The 26,188-nt window shown below is 55.7% G+C and overlaps 3 protein-coding genes and 1 non-coding gene across 4 annotated transcripts; 2 read left to right on the top strand and 2 right to left on the bottom strand.

Annotated features, from left to right (window-relative positions):
• Positions 1-1,987: 1,987 nt before the first annotated feature.
• SLC27A4 (solute carrier family 27 member 4) lies at positions 1,988-12,305 on the bottom strand. Its single transcript, XM_052814362.1, has 13 exons — positions 12,169-12,305; positions 9,291-9,457; positions 8,224-8,618; positions 7,406-7,564; positions 6,965-7,034; positions 6,764-6,855; positions 6,139-6,248; positions 5,501-5,710; positions 5,123-5,249; positions 4,803-4,940; positions 4,479-4,643; positions 3,918-4,064; positions 1,988-3,666 (listed from the first exon to the last, which is right to left on the bottom strand). The coding sequence occupies exons 2-13, from the start codon at positions 9,449-9,451 to the stop codon at positions 3,509-3,511; spliced, it is 1,932 nt and encodes a 643-aa protein (XP_052670322.1). The 5' UTR covers positions 9,452-9,457; positions 12,169-12,305; the 3' UTR covers positions 1,988-3,508.
• Positions 12,306-12,429: 124 nt separating this feature from the next.
• On the top strand, positions 12,430-12,519 carry TRNAR-UCU (transfer RNA arginine (anticodon UCU)). The gene is given in 2 exon segments: positions 12,430-12,466; positions 12,484-12,519. It is a non-coding gene; the product is annotated as a tRNA-Arg (tRNA).
• Positions 12,520-14,137: 1,618 nt separating this feature from the next.
• On the bottom strand, positions 14,138-20,204 carry COQ4 (coenzyme Q4). Its single transcript, XM_052814369.1, has 7 exons — positions 20,075-20,204; positions 19,738-19,910; positions 19,155-19,251; positions 17,334-17,436; positions 16,857-16,986; positions 15,879-15,972; positions 14,138-15,284 (listed from the first exon to the last, which is right to left on the bottom strand). The coding sequence occupies exons 1-7, from the start codon at positions 20,152-20,154 to the stop codon at positions 15,122-15,124; spliced, it is 840 nt and encodes a 279-aa protein (XP_052670329.1). The 5' UTR covers positions 20,155-20,204; the 3' UTR covers positions 14,138-15,121.
• TRUB2 (TruB pseudouridine synthase family member 2) lies at positions 20,174-25,232 on the top strand. Its single transcript, XM_052814366.1, has 8 exons — positions 20,174-20,307; positions 20,400-20,522; positions 20,643-20,717; positions 21,272-21,333; positions 21,647-21,728; positions 22,882-22,954; positions 23,397-23,533; positions 24,319-25,232. The coding sequence occupies exons 1-8, from the start codon at positions 20,211-20,213 to the stop codon at positions 24,606-24,608; spliced, it is 939 nt and encodes a 312-aa protein (XP_052670326.1). The 5' UTR covers positions 20,174-20,210; the 3' UTR covers positions 24,609-25,232.
• The last annotated feature ends 956 nt before the right edge of the window (positions 25,233-26,188 follow it).

Below are 26,188 nucleotides of genomic sequence, written 5' to 3'. Positions count from 1 at the left end.
TGAGCTGTTTCTCAGTCGTTCAGCATCTCCATCTCCCCGGAACAGGAGCTCTCACCTCTGGGGGGGCCTGTCCTGCTTCTCTTGCCTGCACCCTGCAACTACAACCTTCCTTCCACTCGCAGCTGGCCAGGAACGTGGGGCTTGGGGTGAGCTCCCTGCTATGCTCCGGTCAGGTCCCAGCCCCTCGGTTGTGTCAGCACCAGCAAGGGCTAAATCCTGCTCCTTGCACGGTCCTCAGCTGTGCTTATAATCCCCATCCATCTCCAAAACCCAACAATACAAGCCAGTCTCCACTTGGATGGGCTTACTTGCAAATAAATAACAGCCATACTTCCATAAGCCTCCAAAGCTATTTGCATCTGTGTTTAACAGGCAGTGCCCTGAATGCCGGATTTGCTTGGCTTTTTTAACCTAACATGCTCTCAGACAGGAACACAGCGCTGAGCCTTGCCCTGCGGCCCCTCTTCCTTCAGAGCGGCTTTGTGTGCAGGGCAGCACGGCCATTTCTTCCAGGAAGGGAGAGCACGCTCCCATATCCTCCTGTACTTCTTCAAACCATCCATCTCCAGACAACGACCCCCAGGACTGACTTCGGGGAGGCCAAGTTTTCACCCGTTCCCTTTAGCAGAGGGCTGGGTGAGGCCAGGCAATTCGGGTGGCTGCCCACCACCTGCCTGGCACAACGAGGCGACCTCGAAGTCTCCGCCAGGCAGACTCTGGTCAGGAGCCCGAGCAGAGGGGAATGCCAGCGCCTGGGATTGCCGCTGGCCTTCACGAGAAACATCTTCTCCACCTCAGACAGGGGCTGACCTGTCCCCTGCCTGGGTTACCTTCTCCCTGCTCCCAGCGCCCTGTGCTCCCCTCCCTCCGCTTCCCAGGGCTCTGAACCCCCTGGGGGGGCCGTGAGACCCCGGGGGAGCCCCTGAAGCGGTCCCCCCTGAGGGGAGACGTTTGCCGAGCCCAGCCCGCCCTCCACCGGCGGCTGCGAGAGGAACAGCGTCCGAAAGCGGGACCGGAGCACCCGCAGAGGCAGCAGCCATCACTGCACAGCCTGCACCAGCCCCCCGAGGCCGGGGGACCACCCCCGCAGGCAAAGCGACCTCGTTCGAAGGCTGAACCCCACAGGCGCTGCAGGGCTGTGGGGATGAGGCCTGTTTTCCACCGAGCTGGGGGGCTGCTTTGGGACAGAGGCTGTCCCAGGAGCTGCACCCTTGCAGGAGCAGTGTTGGACCATGCTGCTCTGCCACCCCCCATCCTCACCTGGCTCCAAGCTGGGCCTGCCCCAGGGTCACTGTGTCCAGGGGACTGAAAAACTAAAATTAAAGCTTTTAGCTTACGAGATGCTGGAGAAGCCATCAATTTGAACATGCCCGCCGCTGCATCTGGTATATAATGGATGCAAATTTCCAGTGCTTTTCCCATGATGTGTCTCACCAGGCAACACACTTCACCCAGGCTCATGCAAGACCTTTCTCCCTGGTACCCGTGTACCATGAAGGAGCCAGTTTCTCCTGTCCCCAGGGCTGGATGCAGAGGGTCTAAAAGATGGTTCTGGCAGTAAGGGAAGGGGAATGGGTACCAAAAAACTTATCCGCAAAGGCAGAAAGGAGCTGGGAGGTTGAATGAGGCCAAATATGGAGCGAAGCAGCAGAAGAGGAAAGAGGGAACAGGAGAGGGGCAGAGGAGCCAGACATGCCCGGGTAAACCAGAAGAACTGGGCCAGGACAAACTGGGATGGCAACGCTGAGAACAAGACCAGGAGAAAGGAGGAGTGGGGAGTCAGTGGAAGGTCTCATCAATAGGTTGTTTTCACACAGGCATCAAACCCAGCAGCAAGGGGACTGCTTCCCCCTGTTCTGAGGAGAACTAAAGTCTGCACAGGGAGGTCATGCTCTGGAGTGGCAGTTCCCAGTTCCCAAACCAGCACAGTCCCTTGCCTCCCCACACACAGCAGGACTGGACAAGGACGAGATAGGAAACTCCAGCGTAGCCCATACTCGCATTTAATCGTGAGGACAGGACAGACTGGGGCAGGCAGGTATGCTGGTGTGGAAGCACAGCTAGAAGAGCAGACACACCCTGCCCTCACAAAAGACAGACGTCATTTTAAGGAGTAACCCTGCTAAAAGCATGAAAACAAATCATCAAAAAAAAAAAAAGAATAAGAAGAAACCCCAACCGAGAGTTTTCTCTGGAACAGACGTTTCTGCATGGTCTCCAAGGACTGGAATCGGACATCGCTGCTAAGGCTGCTTCACGTCAGACACAAGGTGGGGAATTCACATAGCGCAAGTCAGGTGTTTAACATGGACATTTCAGTTCGGGGCCTGTCTCCTGCGGTGGAGACAGGGAGGGCTCTTGCGGGAAGGGATGCAGAGCGTGTGAAGTCAGGCTCTCACAGAGACCACCCTCCTGAAGACTTCCTCTCCCCTAGGCAAGCTGCCTCCTGCATTCAGGGCACAGACATCACAGCAGGAAAGCCCCGAGAGCTGCTCCGTGGTGCTGAGTACGTCTAAGCAAAGGCAAACCAGGCCCACTCTCCCACCTGCTTTCTGCAAGGAAGGTGCACAAAACAAGGCTGCATCCACAAAAGGTGGAAGTAAGAGACCCAGAGAAGCGTCCACAAGATAGTGGGGTTTGCTCATGTCCTTCACCATGGAGCAAGGCCACAAGGACATACACAGCTGCACTCACACTGGAAGAGGAGAATCAGTCCCAGATGAGTGTCCCGTCTCCCTGCGAGAGAAAAGGGCTCTCCAGGAAAGGACAGGTCTGGGCTATCCCTCCACCTACTGCACAAACCCGGGACACATTCAAAAGTACAGACAATAAATTAAGATTGGAAAAAAAAAAAAAGTCAGCGTGTATAATATATATATATAATATAATATAATGTGCGTGTGATTGTGAAAAATAGAAATGTCATCCCCAGGAGAGAGCAAGGCAGAAACACATCCCTGTCCCTCTCCCGAGCCTGGCACTACCCTGCTCCCCTGATTCACAGCAGAAACACCAGTGGGGCCGCGCAGGGGGCAGTGGTTGCGCCTGGCACCCAGCTTCCCTCTGCCAGCGGGGCCCCTGTGCCAAGGAGAAGCTGGCTGCTTGGAGGAGTGGGGAAAGAGCCCAGCACTGGTCCCTTCATGGCCTTCACAAGGAAGGGTTGCTGCAGGCAGGAAAAGGGAGGGAAATACAGGAAAAGCAAAGTGGAATGGCAGGGGCACCCCACCCCTCCTCAACTGGCCAGGGCCCTGCCCCTCCCATGGCACAGGACCACCACCGCTGTACCAAGTAGAAAATAAAGCCATAATGAGTCTATGCTTTGGTATGTAACCATCCCCTTCCCCTCAGTCCCCCCTGCGTTCTCCCCAAACCATTATCCATAAAACTCGTCAAATAAAATCTCTAGTGTGCCTTTATATCACTCCTTGAACCTTTTCTTCCCTAGTGCCTGCCTTGCCCCCCTCTCCCCAACATGATTTGGGGAGATGCCTTGCTTGAACCCCACCGGTTACAGCTTCTGCTGTCCCGATTGGATCCTGTCAAACACTGCCTGGTCCAGTGGCAGGTAACGGCCTTGCCTGGAGTCCAGGAAGTACAACCTGTCCTTCACCAGCGCAGGGTCGAAACCCTGTTTCCGCAGCTCCATCTTCTGGAACTTGTAAGTGCCTAGAGCAGGGAGAGAAGGAGGAATGAGTGGTCACTGACTGCACACACTCCCATCCCCACTGCACCTGTGCTGCCCCAGACCCAGCCTTGCACCCCCACACCTCCAAACCACCAGAGGAACTCGCTAGGAGCTCTATGGGGCAGAGGAGCTCCATCCTGACCCTACCACAGAGTGGTCTCCATAACCATGTTTCCCCCCTCAAGCTCCCCCCAGCTCTGAGTCCAGTGTGAGTGTGCATGCCGCGGCTCACTTGTCTTGGAGACTTCGTGCAGGAACCGCAGGAAGACAGGACGCGCGTACAGTGGCAAGGCCTTTTTCAGCTCGCTAGCAAAGCCTTCGAGGTCACAGGAGTTCTCCGGGTCAGCGATGGCTGCCATTCCTGCCTTCCCTTCAATCCCTAAGAGGCAGAGAAGAAGGGAAAGCACTCAGACATACTGTCCCTGTAGCATCATCTCCCTCTGCCCCACACCAGCAAGGCCTCTGGCACAGACCCTGCTTTGTACTGAAGCGCTGGCACGTCCAGCTGTGTCACTGGCTGTGTCACCACCCTGCGGCTAAGGCTGCCAGCGACACCCTGCGGTCACGGTCACCTCCTCCCAGAGGATGCACTTGCAGCCTGTCCAGAAAGGACACAGGGTCCTTCCAAACCAGCCAGAATCAGACCAAAGCTTGAGAAAGGGAGGGAACCCTCTGGTTCCTGCTAGGCACATCCCCAGCAGCCTCTTCCCAGCTCGCCCATGGGGAGCCTTGGTCCAGCCTCTTCCAAAAGGCCCGCTTGCCTCCCTTGATCGTCCTCTTCCCTCTCAGCTACCTGGGATCTCCACCCCATAAACCACCACGTCCGCCAGGTTGAGGATGCGGCTCAGTGTCCCTTCCACCTCTGTGGTAGAGACATTCTCCCCCTTCCAGCGGAATGTGTCCCCCGTGCGGTCCCGGAAGTACATGTAGCCATATTTGTCCATCACCAGGACATCCCCTACAGGAAAGGGAGGAATAGGCAAAAAATGAGGTGTCAGAGGGGCTAGGAGCAGCCCTAGAACATCTCAGGGCAGTGCCACTAGCCTGGGACAGCCTCCACGCCCACCCAGGTACCCTTCTCCGCTCTCAGTGGATGGAAGGGTCCTGCTTGTCTCACCTGTGAGATAGGCAGCGTCCCCTTTTGTAAACACGTCCCTGGCGATTTTCTTGTTGGTGGCTGACTGATTCAGGTAGCCGTCAAAGTGCTGCATGGGGTTGCTCTTGACAATGCGGCCCACCAGTTGCCCTGGCTCCCCTGCACGGAGAAAAGAGGGGGATGAAGGGAGGCAGCAACCACCTGCACCCAAGCAAAAAGGCTGTCTAATGGGGTTGGCAGGTTTTAACTGAGCAGAGACTCAAACCTAGGTAAATTATCTTGAGGTATTGGAAAAGACTCAACACAGGGCTAAGGAGACTTATCCCTGTGGTTGCCCTCACCTGGTTTGCAGCAGATACAGACACCATCTGGCCCCCGGATCAGCTCCATGGTGTCTTCATCCACCCTCACCAAGCCGATGGGGTACACACCTGGTAGGATCCTGCTGTTGAAGCCACATGACCCAACCTAGAACAGGAAGAGCTCAGAGCTGTGGGTAGCAGGGACATCCCTCCTGCCCCGAGCCCACTGCTCACGAGCATTGAGGATACCACAGAGCTGGCACTGCACAACAACAGCCAAAACCCCTCCAGGTGGATGGCAACCCACGCCAAGCCTCCTGAAGCAAGAAACCAGGAGCAAACAGCCCATCTGGGTTTCCAACCCTGCCCAGGCCAGCAGGCACCCTCTGGGACATGGGGAGGATGGTGGGGCCTTACATTGTTATCAAAGTTTCCCAGGCTGCAGTTGCATTCAGTGGCCCCGTAGAACTCAGCCACCTGGGCGATGCCGAAGCGGGCCATGAACTCCCGCCAGATGGAGGCACGCAGCCCGTTGCCCAGCGCCATGCGCACCCGGTGCTGCCGCTCCACCTCCTGGTACGGCTGGTTCAGCAGGTAGCGGCAGATCTCGCCAATGTACTGTACAATCTGGGAGGGATGGAGAGGAAAGACTCACTAGGACCCCTCTGCCAGGCCCCGGCTTGTTTGGACTTTCTTCAGGACATGTAGAAATGGCACAACATGCCCAAAGTCCCCTAAAGAGGCCGCAGTAAAACCCAGGAGTCCTGCTAGCTCACCCAGTGCCTGCCGTTCCCTCGTTAACCCTCCCCTCCAGGCTGTGAAACCTATCCAAGACCTCCTGGCTAATGCTGGAGCGTGGGAAGGGCTTGGACACATGGAATTACCACCCCAGGTGGGAAGGACACTGCCCCACCACCTTGGAAGGTGGTTTGGGATGGACAGGCAGAACCAGTCCAGGCCTCCCCCTCTTTTAGCAGCTGGGCTTCCCCCAGCATGGCACAGATCCCCAGGCTCCACTCCCCACTCCCAGCTGGCCCCTTGCCTCACAGCCTCACCGTGCAGTTGTATTTCACGCAGTCCTCCCAAAAGTGCGAGGCCGAGAACTTCTTGCGGATGACAACTGTCATGCCCTGCAGCAGGCACTGCCCAACCCCGACGATGTTCCCTGCGGAGAGGCAGCCAGGGGAGCCCTCAGTCCCCAGACACCTCCAGCCCAGCCAGCTCGGGGAAAGGCCTGGCAGGGCAAGGTGGACACCACACACTGGCTCACAACAGATGGATGTTCACCTGGCCAAAGGCCCCAGGACCACAGGCACCAGAGAGGAGACGCATGGCAGCGTGATCTGGGGCAGCACTTTGCACCTAGATATCCCAGCACATCTCAGCCAGCCAGATGGGTACCACTTCCCTGTCCCCCTGACTTTCCATGGGGAGCAGCAATAAGGAGCAGCTATTCCAAAGCCAGGCTAGGAGCTGGGATAACACCCCCACTCCCCGCTCCAAAGGTCAGCCAGATCAATTCTTGGCTCCCAGGGAAAAAGCAGAAAGCCTCGGTCAGACACTGCCAGCAGCAGTCAGCTCCTCCTCGACATGGAGATCATTGCTACACCAGCCTGAGCCCTGGGCTCAGGAGGGGAAGAGACAGTCCCAGCATGCAGGGCTCCATATGGCACACATTACCTGCAGCATGGTAGAGCGGGAGGCAGTCGTACACCACATCGTCAGGTCTCATGCGAAAACCGTAAAAAACTAAGCTGCACATGCGGAAGTACCTGGGGCAGGAGGGTCAAGAGGCATGTCAGCAGCAGAGCCAGAGGCACTGTGCTAGGACAGGGCAGAGCTCAGCCCCGTCCTCACCCGAGCCCCTGCCCATGGCCTTACCGGCAGTTCACCACAATGGCAGCCTTGGGCAGCCCCGTTGTGCCAGAGGTGTAGATGTAGAAGAGTTTATCTGGAGAGCAATGAGGAGACATGGTCACATACCCAATCTAGGAGCTGGCTGAATCAGGAGAGGGGGACAAGTCAAATTTATACACTCCGCTTGTGCCAGCTGAGCCAAAACTTTGTTATGTGACAGCACCAAGAATATGCTGGGTTCACACCAGGCAGATCAGGTCTGTTGGACACATGGAGGGCACGACAGGATACTGCTCCACACAGGGCTGGCCTTCAGGCACCAGAGTCATACCCATCCCAAACACCCCAGGCCCTGCTGCAGATGTCCGCCATCGGCATCCTGAGCAGATGTTCTTGCCGGTGTTGTAACCGGCTGATCCACGAAAATACCACCATGAGTTTGGCCCCCAAGAGCTGACCACGTACCAAGAAAGCCCTTATCAGGGGGTGGTGGCTGGTGCCGCTGGGCCATCTGCAGGAGGGGGTCCAGGTGTTTCGCACCAGGAAGCGTGGACTCGGGGCTTCCTTCCCCGGACCAGAAGAGATGGATAGATTTCTGCAGGGAGGGCTGCACTTCCTGAATTGCTGAGAAAGTAAAGAGGGGAGATGGAGAAAGACCGCAGGGTGGATACAGCACAGAGACCCCTTGCCCTCCCAGACAGTCTCAGGGAGACACTGCCCCAGGTAACAGTACACTCGCTGTGCTCGGCAGAGTCCCCAAAGGGCTGACAACCATCCCATGTGGATGTCATTCCCATCATTAACAGATGCTGGGGCCACAGCACGGGCCTCTTCAGGGACCAGAAGATCCTGTTCTCCACCTCTCCCCAGCCAAAACCTCGTCGGTGCCAAGAGGTCTGTTGACACTGTCAATCTCAGAGGCGTGGGCTGAAACACATGAGGAGCTGGAGCTGAGGTGCTGCAGGGATGTGGCTAACAGCCATGAAGAGCAAGGGGAGGCCTGGCCCAGCCCAGTGCTCCATGCAGGGTATGGACCCAAGAGGCACAAGGACACCCAGGCTGGCCTGCTTGGGAGCCAGACAGCACTGAACTCCAGATCCTGTCCAGTGCCAGATCCTGCCCAGTGGCCAAAGGGACCAACAAGAAAAAAAACCAGATCCCATTCCAAATGTCCCCTCTTTTCCAGATCCCTGCTCTGTGGTGGGCAGGAAAGTAGCACTAAATCCATTGACATGCCCCTCCCTGAGTTCAGAGCACCCCTGACACATCTGCCTGCCCCTCACCTTCCATCATCTCCACACCAAAAACCACAGCCTTGGAGTTGGAGATTGTGATGCAGTGCAGCAAGGCCTCCATGCGCAGGTGGGAATTCACGAGGGCGGTCTCCACCCCAATCTTGGCCAAGCCAAGCCACAGCCCCACATACTGATTGCGTGACTCCATGAAAAGAGCCACCACATCACCAGAGCGGAAGCCTTGGCCATGGAAAAAATTGGCCACCTGGTTGGAGTACTCATCCAGCTGCCGGAAGGTCCAGCTCTCGCCTGTGCCTTGGAAGATCAGCGCTGTCTTCTCTGGATACTTGTTCACAGTCTTCTGGAAGATCTTGGCGATTGTGTTCTTCTCCCTCACATGCCTCCATACCTGCCATTTCACCCGCAACAGGACCAGCCCCGTGCTGCCAAAGGAAGGGGAGCAAGAGGGCAACTACTCAGTGACCCCTGCAAAAGCACTTCCTCCAGCAAAGCCAGCACAGCACGAGGACCTTCCTAGGAGCTGCAACAGCCCAGCACTGCTCCAGGCCCTACTCTAGGTCAGCAGCAGCTCTGGGTGCTCCCCTGAGCTGCGTGGACACAGGCAGAGCTCATCTGCAAAGGTGCTTATAGTGAGGAGCTGATGGAGGCCAGGAAGAGATGTGCTTTGGAAGGCTGCAGACAGGAATGTCCCCGATCAAAAGGGGCATCTTTGAGCCTCAGGAGCTCTCCAAGAGGTGCCACTGCTCCCTCCCCACAAATCCTTACCAGGAGCTGGTGCAGCCTGGTACCAACTCAGAAGTGACCCTGCACAGGCACCTGGTGCCACGCCAGCAGCTTTAGGGACAGTGTGAAGTACAAGGACAGTCACTAGACTTCAGAGCTCAGCTGAAATCTATCTTTCCTGTGAAAACTTTGCCCGAGAGTTTGGAGCCGCCTGGGCGCGGCAAAGGGAGATCTCCTTCCAGCTGGGCCAGGTGCCAGCAGAAACCCAGGGCTGTGCAAGGAGCTGGGGGCTGTGCTCACACATATGCCAGAGCAGAGCAGTGGGCCAGGGGGAGGGTGGATGGTTGGGCCATCCCAGCCAGGACACCTACGTGACATCCCTTCGTATTGTCTTGATGAATATGAGGAAGAAGTCCCATCCGCCGGATCCCAGGTAGAAGATGAAGAGAGCAGGTATGGCCTGGATCCAGGACAGTTCCAGACTGACCCTGAAGAACAGCAGCAGCGCTGCAAAAGCAGCCAGACGCAGCATCGTGGCCTGTGGAGAGAGAGAAACCACGGTCATCAACCCATGCACATTGGACTTGGCGATAACGAACCCATGGGCAGGGGTTGCGTTAGCAGCCCCCAACTTCCTGGATGAGGTCCCCGAGTCATCACTCCTCCTGGCAGCGAGGCTGTAACCCAGCAGCCCAGAGCTCCCACAGATGTAACTTTACCAGACCTTTGAGATGGCCTCCAATTAAGCCACCAGTATGGCACTGCATAGTGCCAGCTGAGAGCCCAGCCATTCCCACCTGGGGAGCCACATTCTGCACACCAGCGAGGGGCACGGCTGTGCCACAGCAGCGCAAGATGCAGGATTAAGTCAATTCATGGATGTGGGAGTGGAGTCATGGCAGGAGACCCCGTACAGATGTTTGGCAGGCACGAGGGCAATGCTAGGCAGGGCTAGCTCAGCCCCTCACTCCCAGCCTGGCAAAGCCCAGCTCCAAATTCTTCCCTACTCCAGGGATCCCTCTGTCCCCATAACCCAGGTCTCCCAGGCCCACAGCATCAGCTCTCCTGCATGCCTGGCTTCAGGACAGCCAGCACGGCTGGTGGGAGAGCACAGCTTCACACACTCCCTGACACAGCTCAGACAGGAACAGGGACAGGAAACTCAGTCCTTTGAGCTCTGCTCATGTTTGCAAACCCTCGCGTCGGTGGGCAGTTTCCTGGCCTGGCTCTGCAGGAGACACTGCCAGAGCGGGTCAGGGATGAGGCAGGCGCAGGCATGCCCTGGCCAGGCTGGAGTGGGCAGAACAAGGGCTGTTGCTGCTGCCAGGAGCACCCAGACCCCCTGCCCCATGACCTGTGGACAGTGACTCAGTCTCTGGTATCCCCCAAAAAGCACCTCTGTCCCCATCCCAAACACACCGCAGATGTGGCTCTGAGACTCACAGGAGACTGTGATCGAGCACAGGCTCTTTTCAGGTGACAGCACTGGGCAGAGGAAAGTGACAGCAATGTGACCCTCACAGCTCGAGGGCTCCTAGATAAAACTGGTCCTTCCTGGCATGGATGCAGGCCAAACAGGAAGGAAACACTCACATAATTTCCTTTTCCCTCTTGAAGGTGGATTCACTGCTCTGAAGCTGACAGCCCTGAGCAGGCTCTGCCACAACCGGCGGGGCCGGGAGCCACACTTGTGGCTTTCCCTCTGCTCTGTGCAGTTCCCCCAGGTCCAGGGAGCCTCTGTGGATTTGGTAAGAGATACTGGCAGGGTGGGAGCCAAGGCAGTGCCACGTGGTCACCGTGCCCTGGCATGTCACGCAGGCTGTCTCACCTCTGAGCCGTGCTATCAGCAGCAGGCAGGGATGCACCAGAGTGCAAGGTGCCGCTCCTGGGTGGAGGCCTGGAGACATCCTGCAGTTTGCAGTCCCTGCCCAGAGAACCCTCCTCATGCCAGCAGCCTCTGAGCTCTCTCCACCAAACACCTCCCAGGCCTGAGGTCCCACAACACAGTCCACTGGCCTTTTAGCAGGGCAGGACTCACTGCATTTTTGCCTAGGAGCCTCTCTCTGCAGCTAAACAGGGAAAGTCTTAGATCACCATCAAACTACTATGTCTTGGCCAAGACCTGGTCCCTTCATTAAACGCTCACATCAGACAGACATGGAGAGCCAGCGGTGGGGGAGCCACACTCTGTGTGGGCAGCAAGGTGCTTAATCTCCCACTTGAAGGCAAGACGAGCCCAGACAGGCCCTCGTTATCCTCTGCTCACATCTCTGCCTCATACCGGCATGCCCGGTGCCTCTGTGCCTCCCGCTGAGAGAGAACTGGTGCATAACTGAGAGATAACCGGTGCATTACTGCCAGAGACCTCCAGCCCTGCCGTTAAGGATTCAGGTCTTGTCTAGCTGCATCAGCACAGAGAAAATTAAGACCTGCCTGTAGCTCCACAGCCAGTGGGCATGAAGGCAAACCGCAGGGATCCATCACCCGGAGGCACAGAGACGCAAGGAGAGCCTGGGGAGCAGGTCACAGGGGGGACAACAGGCAGGCAACGCGGCTCCAAGAAGCCCCAGCGCTAATGGTCAAGCTTCAGGGGCCGAGAGATCCCCAAAGGCATCTCTCCAGCATAAGCAGCTGGGGAGGCACCTGTCCCCCCACTTGCCCCAGGGCAGGGTGAAGGGGATGAGCCCACCGGCCCCGGGAAAGGATGGGGAGGATGAAACAGGGTCCCCCCATTTTACCCTCCCCGTCCTTCCCCGGGGCCGGTGTGCTCACCCCCAGCAGGGAGGGCGAGCAGCTCAGCCCCAGTTCTCTCTGACGGGGTTAGAAGGACCGGGAGGCCCATGAGGGCCTCTCACCGGGGCTGCAGCCGGGACCCTCCTTCCCCAACCCCGGCCAGGCCCAGGAACTGCCCGGGAAGAGCTGGTATCCGCAGGAGGAGCCCCGCAGCCCGCTGAGGGGAAGGGCCGCGGCGCCTCATGAGGAGACCGGGCGGCTGCGGGGCCCCGGTACCGCCCGCAGGGCCCCAGCGCCTCACGAACAGACCGAGCGGCTGAGGGGTGCCGGTACCTCATGAGGAGACCGGGGGGCTGAGGGGTCCCTGTACCGCCCTCAGGGCCGCGGCGACTCATGAGGAGACCGTGGGCCGCGGCGGCCCCGCCCGGCCGCCCGCGGGGAGGCAGCGTGACCGCCGCGGCGGAGCAGAGCGGCGCCGGGAGGTCACGGAAGAGAAAAACGGTGCCGCGCTCTTACCGGGCTCCGGGGCGTCCGCTGCGGCCCGGCCACCTGCACCGGGAGCGGGGCCGGGAGCGGGAGCGGGGCCCGCCCGCCGCTGCGGCACGGAGCGGGGCGGGGCGCGCAGCGCGGCCCGCCGGGAGTTGTAGTCCCGCCCGGCGCCACCGGTCCGGCCCCGCGGCGGCGGGTGCGGTCCCGGGCAACGGCGGGGCGCGGGGCGGGGCGGGGCGCGGGGCGGCGCGGCGGGAAGAGGCGGTGAGGGCGGCGCGGGAGAGCGAGGGCTCTGTGGCGCAATGGATAGCGCATTGGACTTCTAGCGTGGTGACGGGAGTCATTCAAAGGTTGTGGGTTCGAGTCCCACCAGAGTCGTATTTTGCCGCCGGGGCGCAGCGATCGTTCTCGGGGTTCCGCGACCGTCAACGGGCCGGGGGAGCGGCCGCTGCCGCCGCGCAGGAGCCCGCCTGCCCTCGGTAGACTGCGGGGAGCCCCGTTTTCGGAGCGGGGCAAGGGGTGGCCCGGGTACTAGGGATGAGGGGACAGACCGAGACAGGGAGAGGGCTCCGGGACACGGCCTTCCCGGAGATTAATAAATGTGCACCGATCCCAGGGGGTCCGTGCACGGTTCTGCAGCAGCGTCACCTCCTTCAGTAGTTACTGTTATCGCGTCCCCAAAACAGCCCCAGCAGCACAGGCACGGACCGCTGCTGGTGGCGGTGGAGGAGCTGCCACTTGTCCACAGCGAATACATCCCCCCCAAAAAAAAGCATTTTCACATGGCTTGTGTCTGCCAAAATCACCCCAGCTCCCCACCGCTGCCTTCCTTCGCACAGACTTGACAAGTGACAGCTGTGAGGAACAGGAGCCGCGGTGGCCGTTAAGTGATCCAGCTGAGCAGATAGAGTTTAAAATTACATTATGGGCCATTTCTGTAGCGCTGGCACAGGCCCATCACGCAACACGAGGCTGTGCGAAGGCGGCACAACAGCCACCAGCAGCCCGAGCACTGCTCAGCCGTGCTAAATAACCCAAAGTGCAGCAAAACCCTCTCTCACGACCATCATTTCCCATGTTTCCTTGACTGCTGCTCACAGCTTCTGGAAGCAGCAAATCTTCACTGCCCTTCGGTTTAACCACCCCGAGGCTCTGACATGTTTCTGATGCAGAAAAGCACATTTCCGGGTTGTTTTAGGGCCAAATGCTTCTTTCATCTCAACCACTGCAATAGGACAACCTCCATTCTGTGCGTTTTACCAGCAGCTGAAGGATGTATTTATATGATGTTCTTTATGATCTGCTTGAAATAACTCTGGAGGCCAAGGGGAGGCATAAGCCTGGTTTTGGAGAAAAACCCGAAGTCTGGCTGGTGGGGGGCTGTGGAGGGAGAATTTGAAGATGGGGAGTCGGGGTGGCCCAGGAAGGAAGCCAGTCCCTCTGTCCTGGTGTCTGCTCTTAAACGTAGCCCAAAACCCAGTTTTGCCCCTGCTCAGCCTCCTGGGATGGAGCAACTCTAACCCCTGGTCACACCATCAGCCCCTGCTCCTGCCCACCTGCTCCAGCATCCCATGGGAGACTAGGACAGGACTTGTGAAGCTCACAGCAGGGCAATACCATGTCCCCCAGCTGCCACCAAAGGATCTGTGTCAGAGCATCTCCTCCCTCCCTGGGAACCAAGATCACTTTAGGAAGCCCCCAGCCTTGCCCTCCTCCTGCTCCGCACCTCAGTCTTCCCCTGTCCGGGCCCTTCTGCAACGACCACCGCAAGGAGCTACTCAACAGCCCAGCATCCCCAAATCCCAGCTGGAAAGATGTGACTCCGCAGCCCATTTTGTGCCCCAGTCCCCAGGGATGTGCGGTCACACACGTCACCTACCACCACAGACAAAGAACAGCAGACCCCACTGGAGCTGAAAAGGGGTGAGGTTTCACATCAGATCTCCCCCTCAGAAAGGGAAATGGGGTGGAAGGAGAGGGATAACAAACCACAAGCTCCACTGTGGATTTTATTAAGCAAGAAGGGACTTCAACAGCAAACCCACACGTACAAAGAGCCCCTGGCATCATGGCTCTCTGCCCTTGCATCCGACAGCTCTGCTCTCCAGCTGCTGGCAGTCTGGAGCCCCGTTTAATTAATCCAGACAGCAATCAGCTCCCAGATGTAGCACAAGCGGCCGCTGTTTCTGTGCCGCCAGGATTCAGCCCCTTATTCCTGATCGTGTCATTTTGTTGCCCAAGGAGGGGACAATTCCTACTGAAAACCCAGCGCAATCACACGGATTTCAGCATTTTTGATGGGGAGGGACTACAGAGAGATATGGCAGCCTGGGATCGGCTCTTGAACAGCCAATCCAGCAGGGATAATATCCGAAGGTATTTCCCTGCCTGTTCCCATAGGCATGCAATCACACACTGCCTGGTCTCCAAGGCATGAGGCATGAGGTCAGGAGACCAGTTAGGCACCAGTACAAGATGGGATTTCACTGTTGCACACACCAAACCTGCCCCTGGGCTGCTCTGTAAATCACTGGTTTAGCTCCAGTCCAGGGTGGCCCCAAGACTTTAAATCTTGATGTCCCCTGGGAGGGTGGGAGGAGGGATTTACCTATACAGCCCTAGAGCTGGAGAAGGCCAAGTTTGTTCCAGTGTGTTGTAAAGCAGCTCTGCTCCCTCCCCATCCCAGCATTTCGGAGCACCAGTACTGGAGCCAGCAGCCAGACCCAGCTGGCAAAGGCACAGCAGGACTTGCCATCCCTCCACTGAATCACAAACAGCAAAAAGGGTCAAGTTTTGTCACGGCACAGGAAGGTGTCACTTGGCCTCTAGCAACAGGAGGGTGCCAGCTCTTGGCAGGAGAAAACTCAGCCCTTGGGTCCACGGCAGCCAGTAGCAGAGCCATGCTGTGCTCCTGGGCAGATGGACACGGAGCGTGGCAGGGGCAGCGGGGATCCCCTGTCCCCTCCCTTTACTTGAGCTCTCACACTTGAACGTCGGGGGGAGGGAAGATGCCGATCTCCTCCCGCAGGGATGCCACTGACTGCTCCCAGCGCTGCTCGTAGTAGACGTTCAGGATACAGCTGGCGTTGCGCCCGCTCCTAATCGCCCAGGGAGCCAGCTCAGTGGCCAGGAGCTGCAGGTTTCTGGAACAAGTGATACAGGAGGTGACAGTTTTGATTTCCATGTTTTGCTTTTGATTTCCTTCTCTAAGTCCCCATTGCAGGCAGATGCCAAACCCATGTGTCCCATGTACCCCTCCTGCTTAACTCACAGGGGAAACTGAGGCACATAAGAGGATGGCATGCTTGGAAGGTTACAGTCAGCAGTAAACCCAAGACCAGAACTCAGGTTCTGCAATCCCCAAACTGTGTTGGGCCACCAAAACAGATGTGCTGGGGCAGGGAACAGCCACCAGCGTGGTGAGGGTCCTGCTGGCCCTCAACACATGCCCAGCCAAGGGCAACCAGGCCTGGGCATTGCTCCTCCTGCCTGGCACAGGAGATTCAGTGCTGGAAGCAGATGAAGCATCATGTTCTGCTTTAGTGACCAGGCAAAGTCATGCCTCCCACTGTTACTGCTTCCCTGGGCTGTGAGGAAAAAGCAGCAGGCTCACACTGACTGACTCCCCCCTCCAAACTAGCAGTGTCCCCTCTTTGTCCCCAGAGGACACTGGAAAGCATCACCCAGGCTGGCGCATCCCCCAGGCAGAGACTCTCTCCTCATCGGCCGGTGCCTACCGTGCGCTGAGATGGATGGGGCCGAACGCTGCTCCCAGGACACACATGGGCAGCCCTGTCTGGACAGCTTCGAACCATTTCACCACGACTTCACCTGGGAGGGAGCAGAAAGACCGTGAGCGGGCAGGGCACCCGGGTCGAGGGCCAGCCAGCACCGTGCAGTCCCGCAACACAGGCTGCACGATCTGCCCCTTCCCAAGAATGGCTATGCACCCGTCCCCTCCACCTCCGTGGCAGGACTTGGGAATGCTTCCCAAGTCTGGCCATGGCCTCATCCTGTGCCAGAATGAGCCTCATTGTGCACCACCCACCCAAGGGGGATGGCCCAGGGCACCTGGGGGAGCAGGACGCCGCATTTGATGACGCACAAGCTTGGGAAACACCTCCCAGGCAGGCCAGCTCCCTGCAGATCTTTAGCAATGCGATTGCCAAAGCTGGATCCCCCACGCGGCTCTCCCCGTCTCTCGGCATGGGACAGAACTTTTGCAAATGCTGCCAGGGCTCAGCCAAAGCCTGCGTAGGAGAGCTGACTTGCCGGTTCCTGCAGGCTCACCAGCAAGGCTCGACTTGCGACTTGCTATTGAGTCAGGCTCAAAATGAGGGCAAAGGACACGGAGACACGCAGATAAGGAGCAACCAGGAACCCCCCACTTTGCCTTCACTCAGAGCTTGTGAAACATCCCTCCCTTTGTGCCACCCTCCCTGCCAGACAGCAAACACCCACCCACCTGCCCAGCGGCTGCCTGCACCCAGGGCTTGGGCAGAGCATCTCCCAGCAGGGGAAACATGACATCCCGTGGGCTCTCAGCCACCACAGAGCCAGTGATGCAGGACAGTGATGACGCAAACCTCCCCGCACAGCAACCCAGCCTGAGGATCGAGGATTCTGACTGGCCCAGCCTGCTGCATTCCTGGTAGAGGCAGGCGAGCACCGTCAGTGGGGTTTGGCAGCACAGCCCTCAGCCCGCTGCTGCTCACCTAGTATGGTGGTTGGCATGCCCAGAAGGGTGTGCATCAGATCGTGGACTTCCCGGTACCGCTGGATCACATACGCCAGCTCTTCATCATCAACAAACTTGGGCGGCATCCGGGTGTCTGGAGAAACCTTCTGCAAACCCAAAGAGGTCCAATTCAGTCCCTTCCAAACCTCAAGTTTCCAGCCTCATTCTTTAATGCACAGAAATACAGGGTCCCCTCCATCAGCGCATCTCCCAGCCCCCAATGATGGGGGTCAGTGTCATTTACACAGACGAAAATCAAGGACTGAGCAGCACTGGTGACACATCCAGCATTGTCCAACACCCAGCATCTCATCCCATCTCCCCAACTCCCTCTCGTTCCCGGAGGGTTCCCCACAGGTTCCTCCATGGCTCCAATCTCCCTCTAAAGCACATCCGTGCTTCCAGCACAAGGATCAACTACAGCCATTTGCACCCTACGAAACCCTACACTCACATTGTCCTCCAAGAATCGGATGTACTCTCGGCCCAGCGAGCCCTCCGGCAGCCCCCGCAGCTTGGCCATGTCCAGGGTGGAGAGACGGATGCGAGGCCGTTCCCTGAAAGCAAAACACAGGTGAGTCAGTCTCCCAGTGAAACCCACAGTGGGGGGTCCTGGAGAAAAGGATCCCCTGGAAACCCCCATCCCCTGCCTCTGCCCTTCCTGGGCATTTTCCTTGCACGGATCCTGACTGCTCACTGCAGGGATAGCACCATCCTTACAACCATTGCTGAGACTGGGACAGAAATTGCATAAAGGATCTACATGAAGCCTTGGCAATAAAAGAGCTCTTATCTTGCGCCCCTGTAGCAACTCTGGTTGGAAAAACACCCGCGTCCTCTGCACCGAAATGCTGCTGCCGTGCAGGCTGCTGGCCAGGCACAGCCCCCAGCAACAGCTGGCCCTGGGGGAGCAGAGCTCTTTAGCGTCTCTGCAAAGCAGCCAGAGCTTCAAAGGAACAACCCTAAAAAGGGGAGGGAATTTGTTCTAAACACAGGTTTAATTTCTCTCCTGCTCAGGCTTGGCTTTCACCACCAGCCACGTGGCAGCCATGCGTGGAAAGGTCTCCTCTCCAGGTTGTTGGCAAATGGGTGCCCCACAGCCCTGGAACTCAACAAAAGCCCTTTTATTTCCATGCACAGAATAAATTCTTCTCATGATAAAAGCCCTGCAGTGGATCCAGGAGCTGCTCTGCTCCTGGAGCAGAGGTGCCAGGCAGATAAACAGGACTAGCAACAGCTTCACCCTGGCCTGCAGACACTTCCTTGTGTATTCAGCGGCAAAGGGACCTCAGCAGCTTGGGGGATTAAAAAAAAGACTTGTATGCACAAATCAGACCACTGCAAATCCCTGTATGGGGAAAGGAGCAGATGGGGACGTCTTTCCCCAGCCCTCGGTGCCTTTGCTGTCCCCTGTCCCTGGGCAGTTCCTCTGGGTCTCAGCCCCATCCTGGTGCTCTATGTGCTTTGCTGGGTCAGCATCCGGAGCCAGGGTCAGGCTGCTCTGCACAAACATGCGGCAAAAAGCAGCTTTTCCCAGCCCTTATGTGGTACAACCCAAACAATATACAAGCGGCAGGCGTGATACATAACAAGGAGCAGGGAGAAGGCAAGCAAATAAGCAGTAAGATCTTTGTTAATAAGAGACTCATGAAGTCCCTCCTGGTCCTCAGCCTTGCTGCACTTGACAAGTCCCTGCAGACACGGAAGCAAAAGTGATCAAGTCTTAACAAGGAAGACAGGAGAAGTGGCCTCATTTCACAGCTTGGGGAGATGCTGCAGGTGCTGGGAAAGAAAATACGGAGTCACCCAAGGAGAAGGCAGACCGGCAGAGACGAAGTCTCCAATGCAAGGAGATGCAGCAGCAGGCGCAGGGGAGAAATCCATGGACGTGGTGGGTTTCACCCATCGCTGAGCAGTGATGAAAACCCACCATATCTACGGATTCCTCCCCTGCGCCTGCTGCTGCATCTCCTTGTGTTGGCACCTGCCAGTTCCAGCAGCTAAGCAGAACAGACAGACAGCAGCACTTGCAATAGGGCTGGGCCCAGCGGCTGCTGTGCTCTTGCCCTTAGACTTGCCATGGCTCTTGTCATCGTTAAAAATAAAGTAAAATAAACAACCTGAAGGGTTAGAGCTAACAAAACGCCTGTGCCATTTTCAAGCCAGGGAGCATAGGGCTCTCCCTTCATGGGGCCCAAGGAACGCGCTTGGCCTTGTATCTCCCTCCCCACCATGACCCATGGGGTGAGGGAGGGAGGGATGTGGAGGGACGCACTGGAGGATGCGGTAACCTTCAGGGTGGTGTTTCATCTTGTCTCGCAGGTTGGGTAGGGCCAGGCAGCCTGTGGTCTCCCCGAGGACTGCCACCATGTCTGAAAGAGAGACCAGAGAGTGACCCAAGAGTGGGTTTTGCAACACCCAGCTGTCCTCAATTGGCAGGTGAGGAAATGGGGCAAGCGAACGAAGCCCTTGGCCAGGAGCAGGCAGGAAGCCTGTGGCAGAGTGAGGAGCCCCACAAACCACAGGTCTTCAGCCTCGGGGCTGCTCTGCCCTAGTGTCACCCACAGGAAGGGATGTAGGAGGCCCGGGGGGACCAAGGAGGAACGAGATGAGGCAACATGGCATCACGGGGGGTCAGGAGGAGATCACTGGGGGGTGTTTGGGGTTCCTCACCCCCTCTCTTCCTCAGCCTCCCGCCCTGGGCCAGGTCTCAACCCTGCACTTGCCCCATTACTAAACGGTTCACCCAACGGGTGGAGAACTAAAGTCCCCTGACAAACTCCCAGGAGACACAGGGCTGGATTTTCCGGACGTTAATAAGGACCCTGGGTGGAACGGGCCGCCCCGGGTCGGCTTACCATGTCTGTAGGGGTCATAGAGAGCCATAAACGCCGAGCCGGCAGCCAGCAGCGCTTTCTGCAGCGGACTGGTGGGGATATGTCCGGGGTACAGCTGATAGCACCCTTCCTCCTCTTCCTCCTCCCCGCTGGGTCCATCCCGGGCCCGCGGCTCGGTGTGGCTCACACAGGCTCTGCCTGCGGGGAGCAGCGGGTGAGGAACCGGCCCGGCGAGTCCCCAGCGCCCGCGGGCACGGAAACGGGGCCGCCACCGTCCGGACGCCCTTGGGGCTGCCCGCGGAGAACGGGGACGGCCGGGACAGGGGACGGGGAGGAGCGGGGACGGGGGGGAAGACACTTGCCTGGGGAACCGGGCCCCGCCCGCAGCAGCGAGACCCCCACCCGCGCTGCCGTCCGCCGCAGCAGCAGCAGCAGCATCCCCACGCCGCCGCCTGCCCCGGAAGAACCCGGCGGGGCGGAGCGGGGAGCGCGGCATGGCGGCGGTGCCGGGCGGGCTCTTCGCCGTGTACAAGCCGGCGGGGGTGGCGTGGGGCCGCGTCCGTGAGGCGGTGGAGACGCGGCTGCTGCGCGGTGAGGGCGACGGGACACCCCCCCGGTTCCCTCCCTTCCCCGGGGGCTGCCGGCCGCCCCTGATCGCCCCCCCCCCCCCGTTTCTCTTGCAGAGCTGAACGCGGCACCGGGACGTGCCCCGCGGCAGCACGTCCGCTTCCTGCCGGCCCCGGGCGACGACGGGGCGGCGGGGCTGGTGGCCGCGAGGGTGCCGGTGCTGGCCGACCACCCTCTCGGTAAGGGCCGCCGTGGGGTCTCGGGTGGGGGGGGGGGTTGTTGGGGTGCGGGGGGAACCCCGGGGTGGCGGAGCCCCGGGCGGTGGCTGCGGACCGGCCCCGACGCTGTCCCCGTTGCAGTCCGAGGCCCACGGTTCAGGCGGCTGAAGATCGGAGCGGGTCACCGGCTGGATGTGAAGGCCTCGGGAGTCTTCGGTGGGTCTCGTCCCGGAGCGGCACCGCGTCCCGCCGGCTGCGAGGTGATGGGTTTCTGTGTGGGGAAGAAGCGGTGACGGCTCACGGCAGTAGCCCCTGGGTCTCACAACCCAGCTGGGCGTATAAATGCTAAAACACCGAAAAAACGGTCCAAAAAGACACTGGATAGACGGGAGCGACCCCTTACCCCCAGCACACAGGGCTTTGCTGTGAGACGTCAAGCTCCTGCCCGTGACACCGTCATGTAACCCCCCGTCTCCGCTCCACCACTTGAATTGGCTTCACTGCGGCCGGCATTGCTCAGCAGGTTGCTCTGAAGTATCCAGGTGGAAAGTTCTGGGAAAATCCAAGTGCCCTCGTTACAGGCTTATCGTAGTTTTAATGACAGGCGGTAATTTGGGGGGTCTAATGGCACTGCTCAGACATGACTTCTAAGGAGATATGGCCCTGTCCAGGGTGGAAGAAAAGCAGCGTGAGTGTACAGCGCTGTGTAAATGCACATCAGTAACTTTCCGTGTGGCTGAATAACTGGTTCCTTGTCTTCTGTGTTTCAGTACTTGGCATAGGCCACGGGAACAAGCTGCTCACTGATCTGTACAACTGCCACCTGACCAAGGTAGGTGTTGGCTCTGAACGGCCTCAGAATATCCAAGTGCAGTCACACGCTTGATTCCTGCCCCGGCCTGGCCTTGTAACGGTGATTCTGCTTTTGAGTCTCAAACCCACTAACGCTTTTGAGAGCTTTTCAGGGTCCAGAATTTCATCCTGCACGTAAGCATCCACACGTGGCTGTATGAGCAGAGGACACTGCTGTCTTTTTGTGCAACGTCATCATAGCCTGCACTTCTTAGCAGCTGCATGGCAGAATATGGCTACTCAATTGCTTAGAGTATGTCTTTGATAAATTGCACTCTTTGCCCTTCTTCAAGGTTTACACTGTTGGTGGGCTTTTTGGTAAAGCCACTGATGACTTCTCAGACATGGGGAAGCTAGTAGAGAAGACAACATTTGGTAAGAAACTGAATTGATGTGTTGTGGTGGTTTAACCCCAGCCAGCAACTAAGCACCACACAGCTGCTCACGGAAGGGAGAGAGAATAGGGAAAAAAAAGTAAAACTCGTGGGTTGAGATAAGAACTGTTTAATAGAACAGAAAGGAAGAACCTAATAATGATAATGATAACAATAAAATGACAATAATAATAAAAGGATTGGAATATACAGAACAAGTGCTCACCACTTGCCGACCGATGACCAGTTAGTTCCCGAGCAGTGATTCCTCCCAGGCCAACTCCCCCCAGTTTATGTACTGGGCATGACATCACACGGTATGGAATACCCCTTTGGCCAGTTTGGGTCAGCTGTCCTGGCTGTGTCCCCTCCCAGCTTGTGCCCCTCCAGTCTTCTTGCTGGCTGGGCAGGAGAAGCTGAAAAATTCTTGACTTGGTCTAAACATTACTTAGCAACAACTGAAAACATCAGTGTGTTATCAACATTCTTCTCATACTGAACCCAAAACACAGCACTATACCAGCTACTAGGAAGACAATTAACTCTATCCCAGCCGAAACCAGGACATGTGTTTATAAAAAAAAAAAACCCAAACAGAACACCAAACAAACAGCGTGCTAACTGTAAAGCACTTAACCAGGTAAATTGCACAATGATAAAAGGTATGCCTTAACATGCTTTCTAGTTGTTATTTTTGCCTGCAGCCCAGGTGCAATCCTGACATCATAGTCCACCTGTTCTAAATACAACACAATATATCCAAAGCCAGTATGAGTCCTGATTGCAGTAGTTGCTACTGGATTGGGTGGGACCCAGATCTCCCCGTAAATTGTACTTATAGCTGTTAGAAGCTTTCATTGAAGGAAACTCTTCAAACACCCGATAAGAGAAAGTGGAGCTAACATATTGAAATTAATTAAGCAAAATAATTCTTGCCTTTGCAGTCCAGTGCTGTGCTGCTCTGTGGATTACGATGGTGCAACCGGGAGAAGTGACCCTGCTAAAACCACTTCTTGGCGGTTCTCATCAGCCATTTTGATGTGACTGCCTGCCAAAGGGACAGCAATACCCTGATGGCACATACCAGACTGCTGCCTCTTTCCAGTCTATCCAGATGGATAATTGAGACTTTGTTTCTACCTGAATATTTGCAGATCATATCACAAGGGAGAAGCTGGAACGGATTCTTGCTGTCATTCAAGGAACAAATCATAAGGCCCTGCTGATGTACGTATCAATGGGCAAATGCAGCTGACCTGATCTGACTACCATTTGCTGGTCTTTAAAACAAATGAGATGATTTTGTTTGCCATAATCAAAGTCTTTAAAGGTTGGAGTGCTAGACAGGAACAGAGAGAAGTGCTCTGTGCCCTGGTGATAGGTTGCAGTTAAGTGTCCTTGTATCCTGAAATCTCCAGCTATTTTAGGACCTATTAGGTACATCAGGACCTACAAAAATATCTTGTAGGCATGACCAAGTACCTCCCTCCCAAACTGTGCTAAACTACTGGTGGTACGCATATCATAGCATTAAAATATATGCAAAGACTCAACACACAGGCAGTTTTAAGAGTAAAAATTGCAGCTCTGCTTTATTGGGGGTGGAGATATTTTGAATCCCATTGAAGAGAAGTACTAAGAATGTCTGCTCTCTTTTTTCTTTTTCCAGGCATTCTAACATTGACATGAAAACACAAGAGGCATATGAGCTGGCTGTCAAAGGGATGATTCGCCCCATGGGAAAAAGTCCTCCGATAATCACAGCAATCCGATGCCTCCAGTTTGCACTTCCAGAATTCCAGCTAGGTAGGACTGGTACAAAATGTACTGGGGAAGTCTGAGCATATATCGTGGCAAATAAGTCAGTAAACTTCAGTTTCTTATTCGTGATTTAATGCAAAATGAGTTGGTGGGAACTTTGTATCAACACGTAACTGGTAATCTCTGCAGAAAATTTAATGTTTTGTAGTTTCCAGAGTCACAAAAGCACCTCCTCATTAGATGAACTCTTTAGTGCAGTGAAAAGATTTTTTTGGTAGGGCAAGATCTGGAACCCTCACAATACCGAAGCTGCTTTATAAATCAAAGAAGTCAGCTGTGCACCTAGCTCACAGGTTTTTCCCTGCCAGTTCCAGATCTTAGACTGAACCAAGAAAATTTGCATAGTGAATACCTATGGGGCAAAATTCTTCCTTATCCCAGTGTTTCAGTGTAATGCAGTTCAGTGTGTGGTTTTTTGTTTGTTTGTTTGGGGTTTTTTTAAAGCGTGTTTGCTTTCCTGCAGCCAGTCTCCTCACAAATTATTTGTCTTATTAAGAAGGTACCTTTTCTTACCCACTTTGAAATATCTGAATTTCTACATTACTCTGCTGTATCCATGAGTTTGTCTTCTAAACCATTCACTTTGGGAATGGCTAAGACACCCTGTAGCATTCCAGAAAATCATAATCCACCTGTGCTGTATCTTAAATAGTTTCTTCTACCAAACCAGTTCTTTCAGCATAGCTGTGAGTGGTGTCTGGATTTACAGACAAGGTCTGAGTTTCTGTTAACACTTTGCTTCTTCTGACTGAATCTCTCTGTCCTTCTAGAAGTCCATTGCTTGCATGAGACTCAGCAGTACCTCCGAAAAATCGTTCATGAGATTGGTCTGGAGCTGAAATCATCTGCCGTGTGCACACAAGTGCGAAGAATACGCGATGGTGTTTTCACACTGGATGATGCTCTCCTGAGAACCCAGTGGAACCTGCAGAGTATACAGAATGCAATTTGGGACTGTCAGCTTAAAGTGAAAACAGAGTTAGAGAAAACACTAGGCCATCAGGATAAAAGTCATCTTCATAAGATGGATGTGGAGATGGCCCACGCTGCAGACAGCTGAGTGTGTGCTACGGAGGGAACGTCCACAAGCAATCTCTGTAGCACAATAACGCAGCTACATGCTGACAGCATGATGGACAGCAGAAGGAAAGAGGTTAATTGCAGTTCACTTCCACCCTTTCCTTGAGATGACTTTAATCAGAGAGGCATTTTTTTCAGTGACAGGCTGTATAATTTTTTTTAAAGCATTGCAAACAGTTCATTAACAGGAGTTAGCTGTGCCAAAATTCCTGTTGACTTCGGGAACATTAGGTTGCTAAGGGATATAAAAACCCATCCCCATATTGTTTAGCAGCAGGAAATAGCGTCTTGGAGAGCTGTATTCCCTTGATTGCATGGATTTGTTTCTTCCTTGCAACTGGCAGCATAACTTGTCTACTACATGGATTTTATTTTCCCTCTTTTGTCCTAGAGTATATTCTTTCCATTAGCCCGGCTTTCAGACACATAAGAGCTCAAAATCAGACTAAAAGAGGGACGTGCAGGAGAAAACACAGCTTACACAAAGCAATGCAAGGAAATGGTTATATCCAGAGTAGGCATGTGTGTGATGAGGAAAGTGGCTTGTAATAGGAATTGATGTGTAAGATAGATACACAAGAAATAAAACTGAAAGTGACCTAAAGGGGAAGAGGCTGGTTTCTTGGCTCAGTACTCATCCATGACTATACCGACTCATTACAAAAAGAGCGTGCTTTTTTTTTCCTGAGGAACCAAGGGTGTTCAGGGGTCTGTGGTATTCTGCTCTGCAGCAGCTCCATGCTGACAGCATGTACTGCCCTTCAGTAAAGCTCTGTAAGCTCTGTAATACCACTTGTTCTGTTAGCTCATTATAGCTGGGTCTGACTTAGCAGAAATACTCTTTCTAAATATAAATTAAAAATCTGAAGTTACCCTTACCATTATTGCACTCAATATTTTTCCAGCTATACACTTAGCTAGCAAGTTTGGAGATTTATTTATAGAAAGCAGAAGATTTGTTCTATTCCTCTTCTGGATTTGGACAAAGGCCAGCATATTTCATCCTCCAGACGATAGCCATTAAAGTACAAGAAGTAACTCTGGGAGGAACAGTAAGAGGGGCCATGATGAAGTACTGAAGTGGCAGGGTGCAGTCCTGTCCTGAAGCACCCCAGGAGTCATTAACTTAGACGGTGGGATCTTTCAGTTCTGGGTTTCCCTGCTCTGCACAGAGCAGCCAGAACAGCAGTGGAGTGTAGCTGCCACCATGTGGCACGTCACCGTTCCAGCTACAGAGCTGCAGGGACTCCCCAAGGGCAGTTTGCTCTTACCTCAGCTGGTTGGTTCTGTGTGCGTTCATCCTCTGTGGACAAGGGACAGGGGTCAGGGCACCTTCCACGGACAACTGTCTTGTGCTAACTGAAGTGTAAACCCATCACTGCAGAAGCATGAGTTCTGGAGCCGGGCAGAACACTTGGACAGCTACAGCTGCAAGTTTTAATCCTAGTGCTCCTACAAGGAGGGGAAAACAGGGACTTCTCAGTCCTTAAATAACCTTCAGTAACTTTGGTAATGGGAGTATACTTCATCCCCCATGGCTTACACCTAACGCAAACTGAA

Source organism: Harpia harpyja, chromosome 19 (assembly GCF_026419915.1).
Source record: "Harpia harpyja isolate bHarHar1 chromosome 19, bHarHar1 primary haplotype, whole genome shotgun sequence".
Taxonomy (NCBI): domain Eukaryota; kingdom Metazoa; phylum Chordata; class Aves; order Accipitriformes; family Accipitridae; genus Harpia; species Harpia harpyja.
Note: the sequence above shows the minus strand (reverse complement) of the source record. Positions and strands in the feature narration are given on the sequence as shown.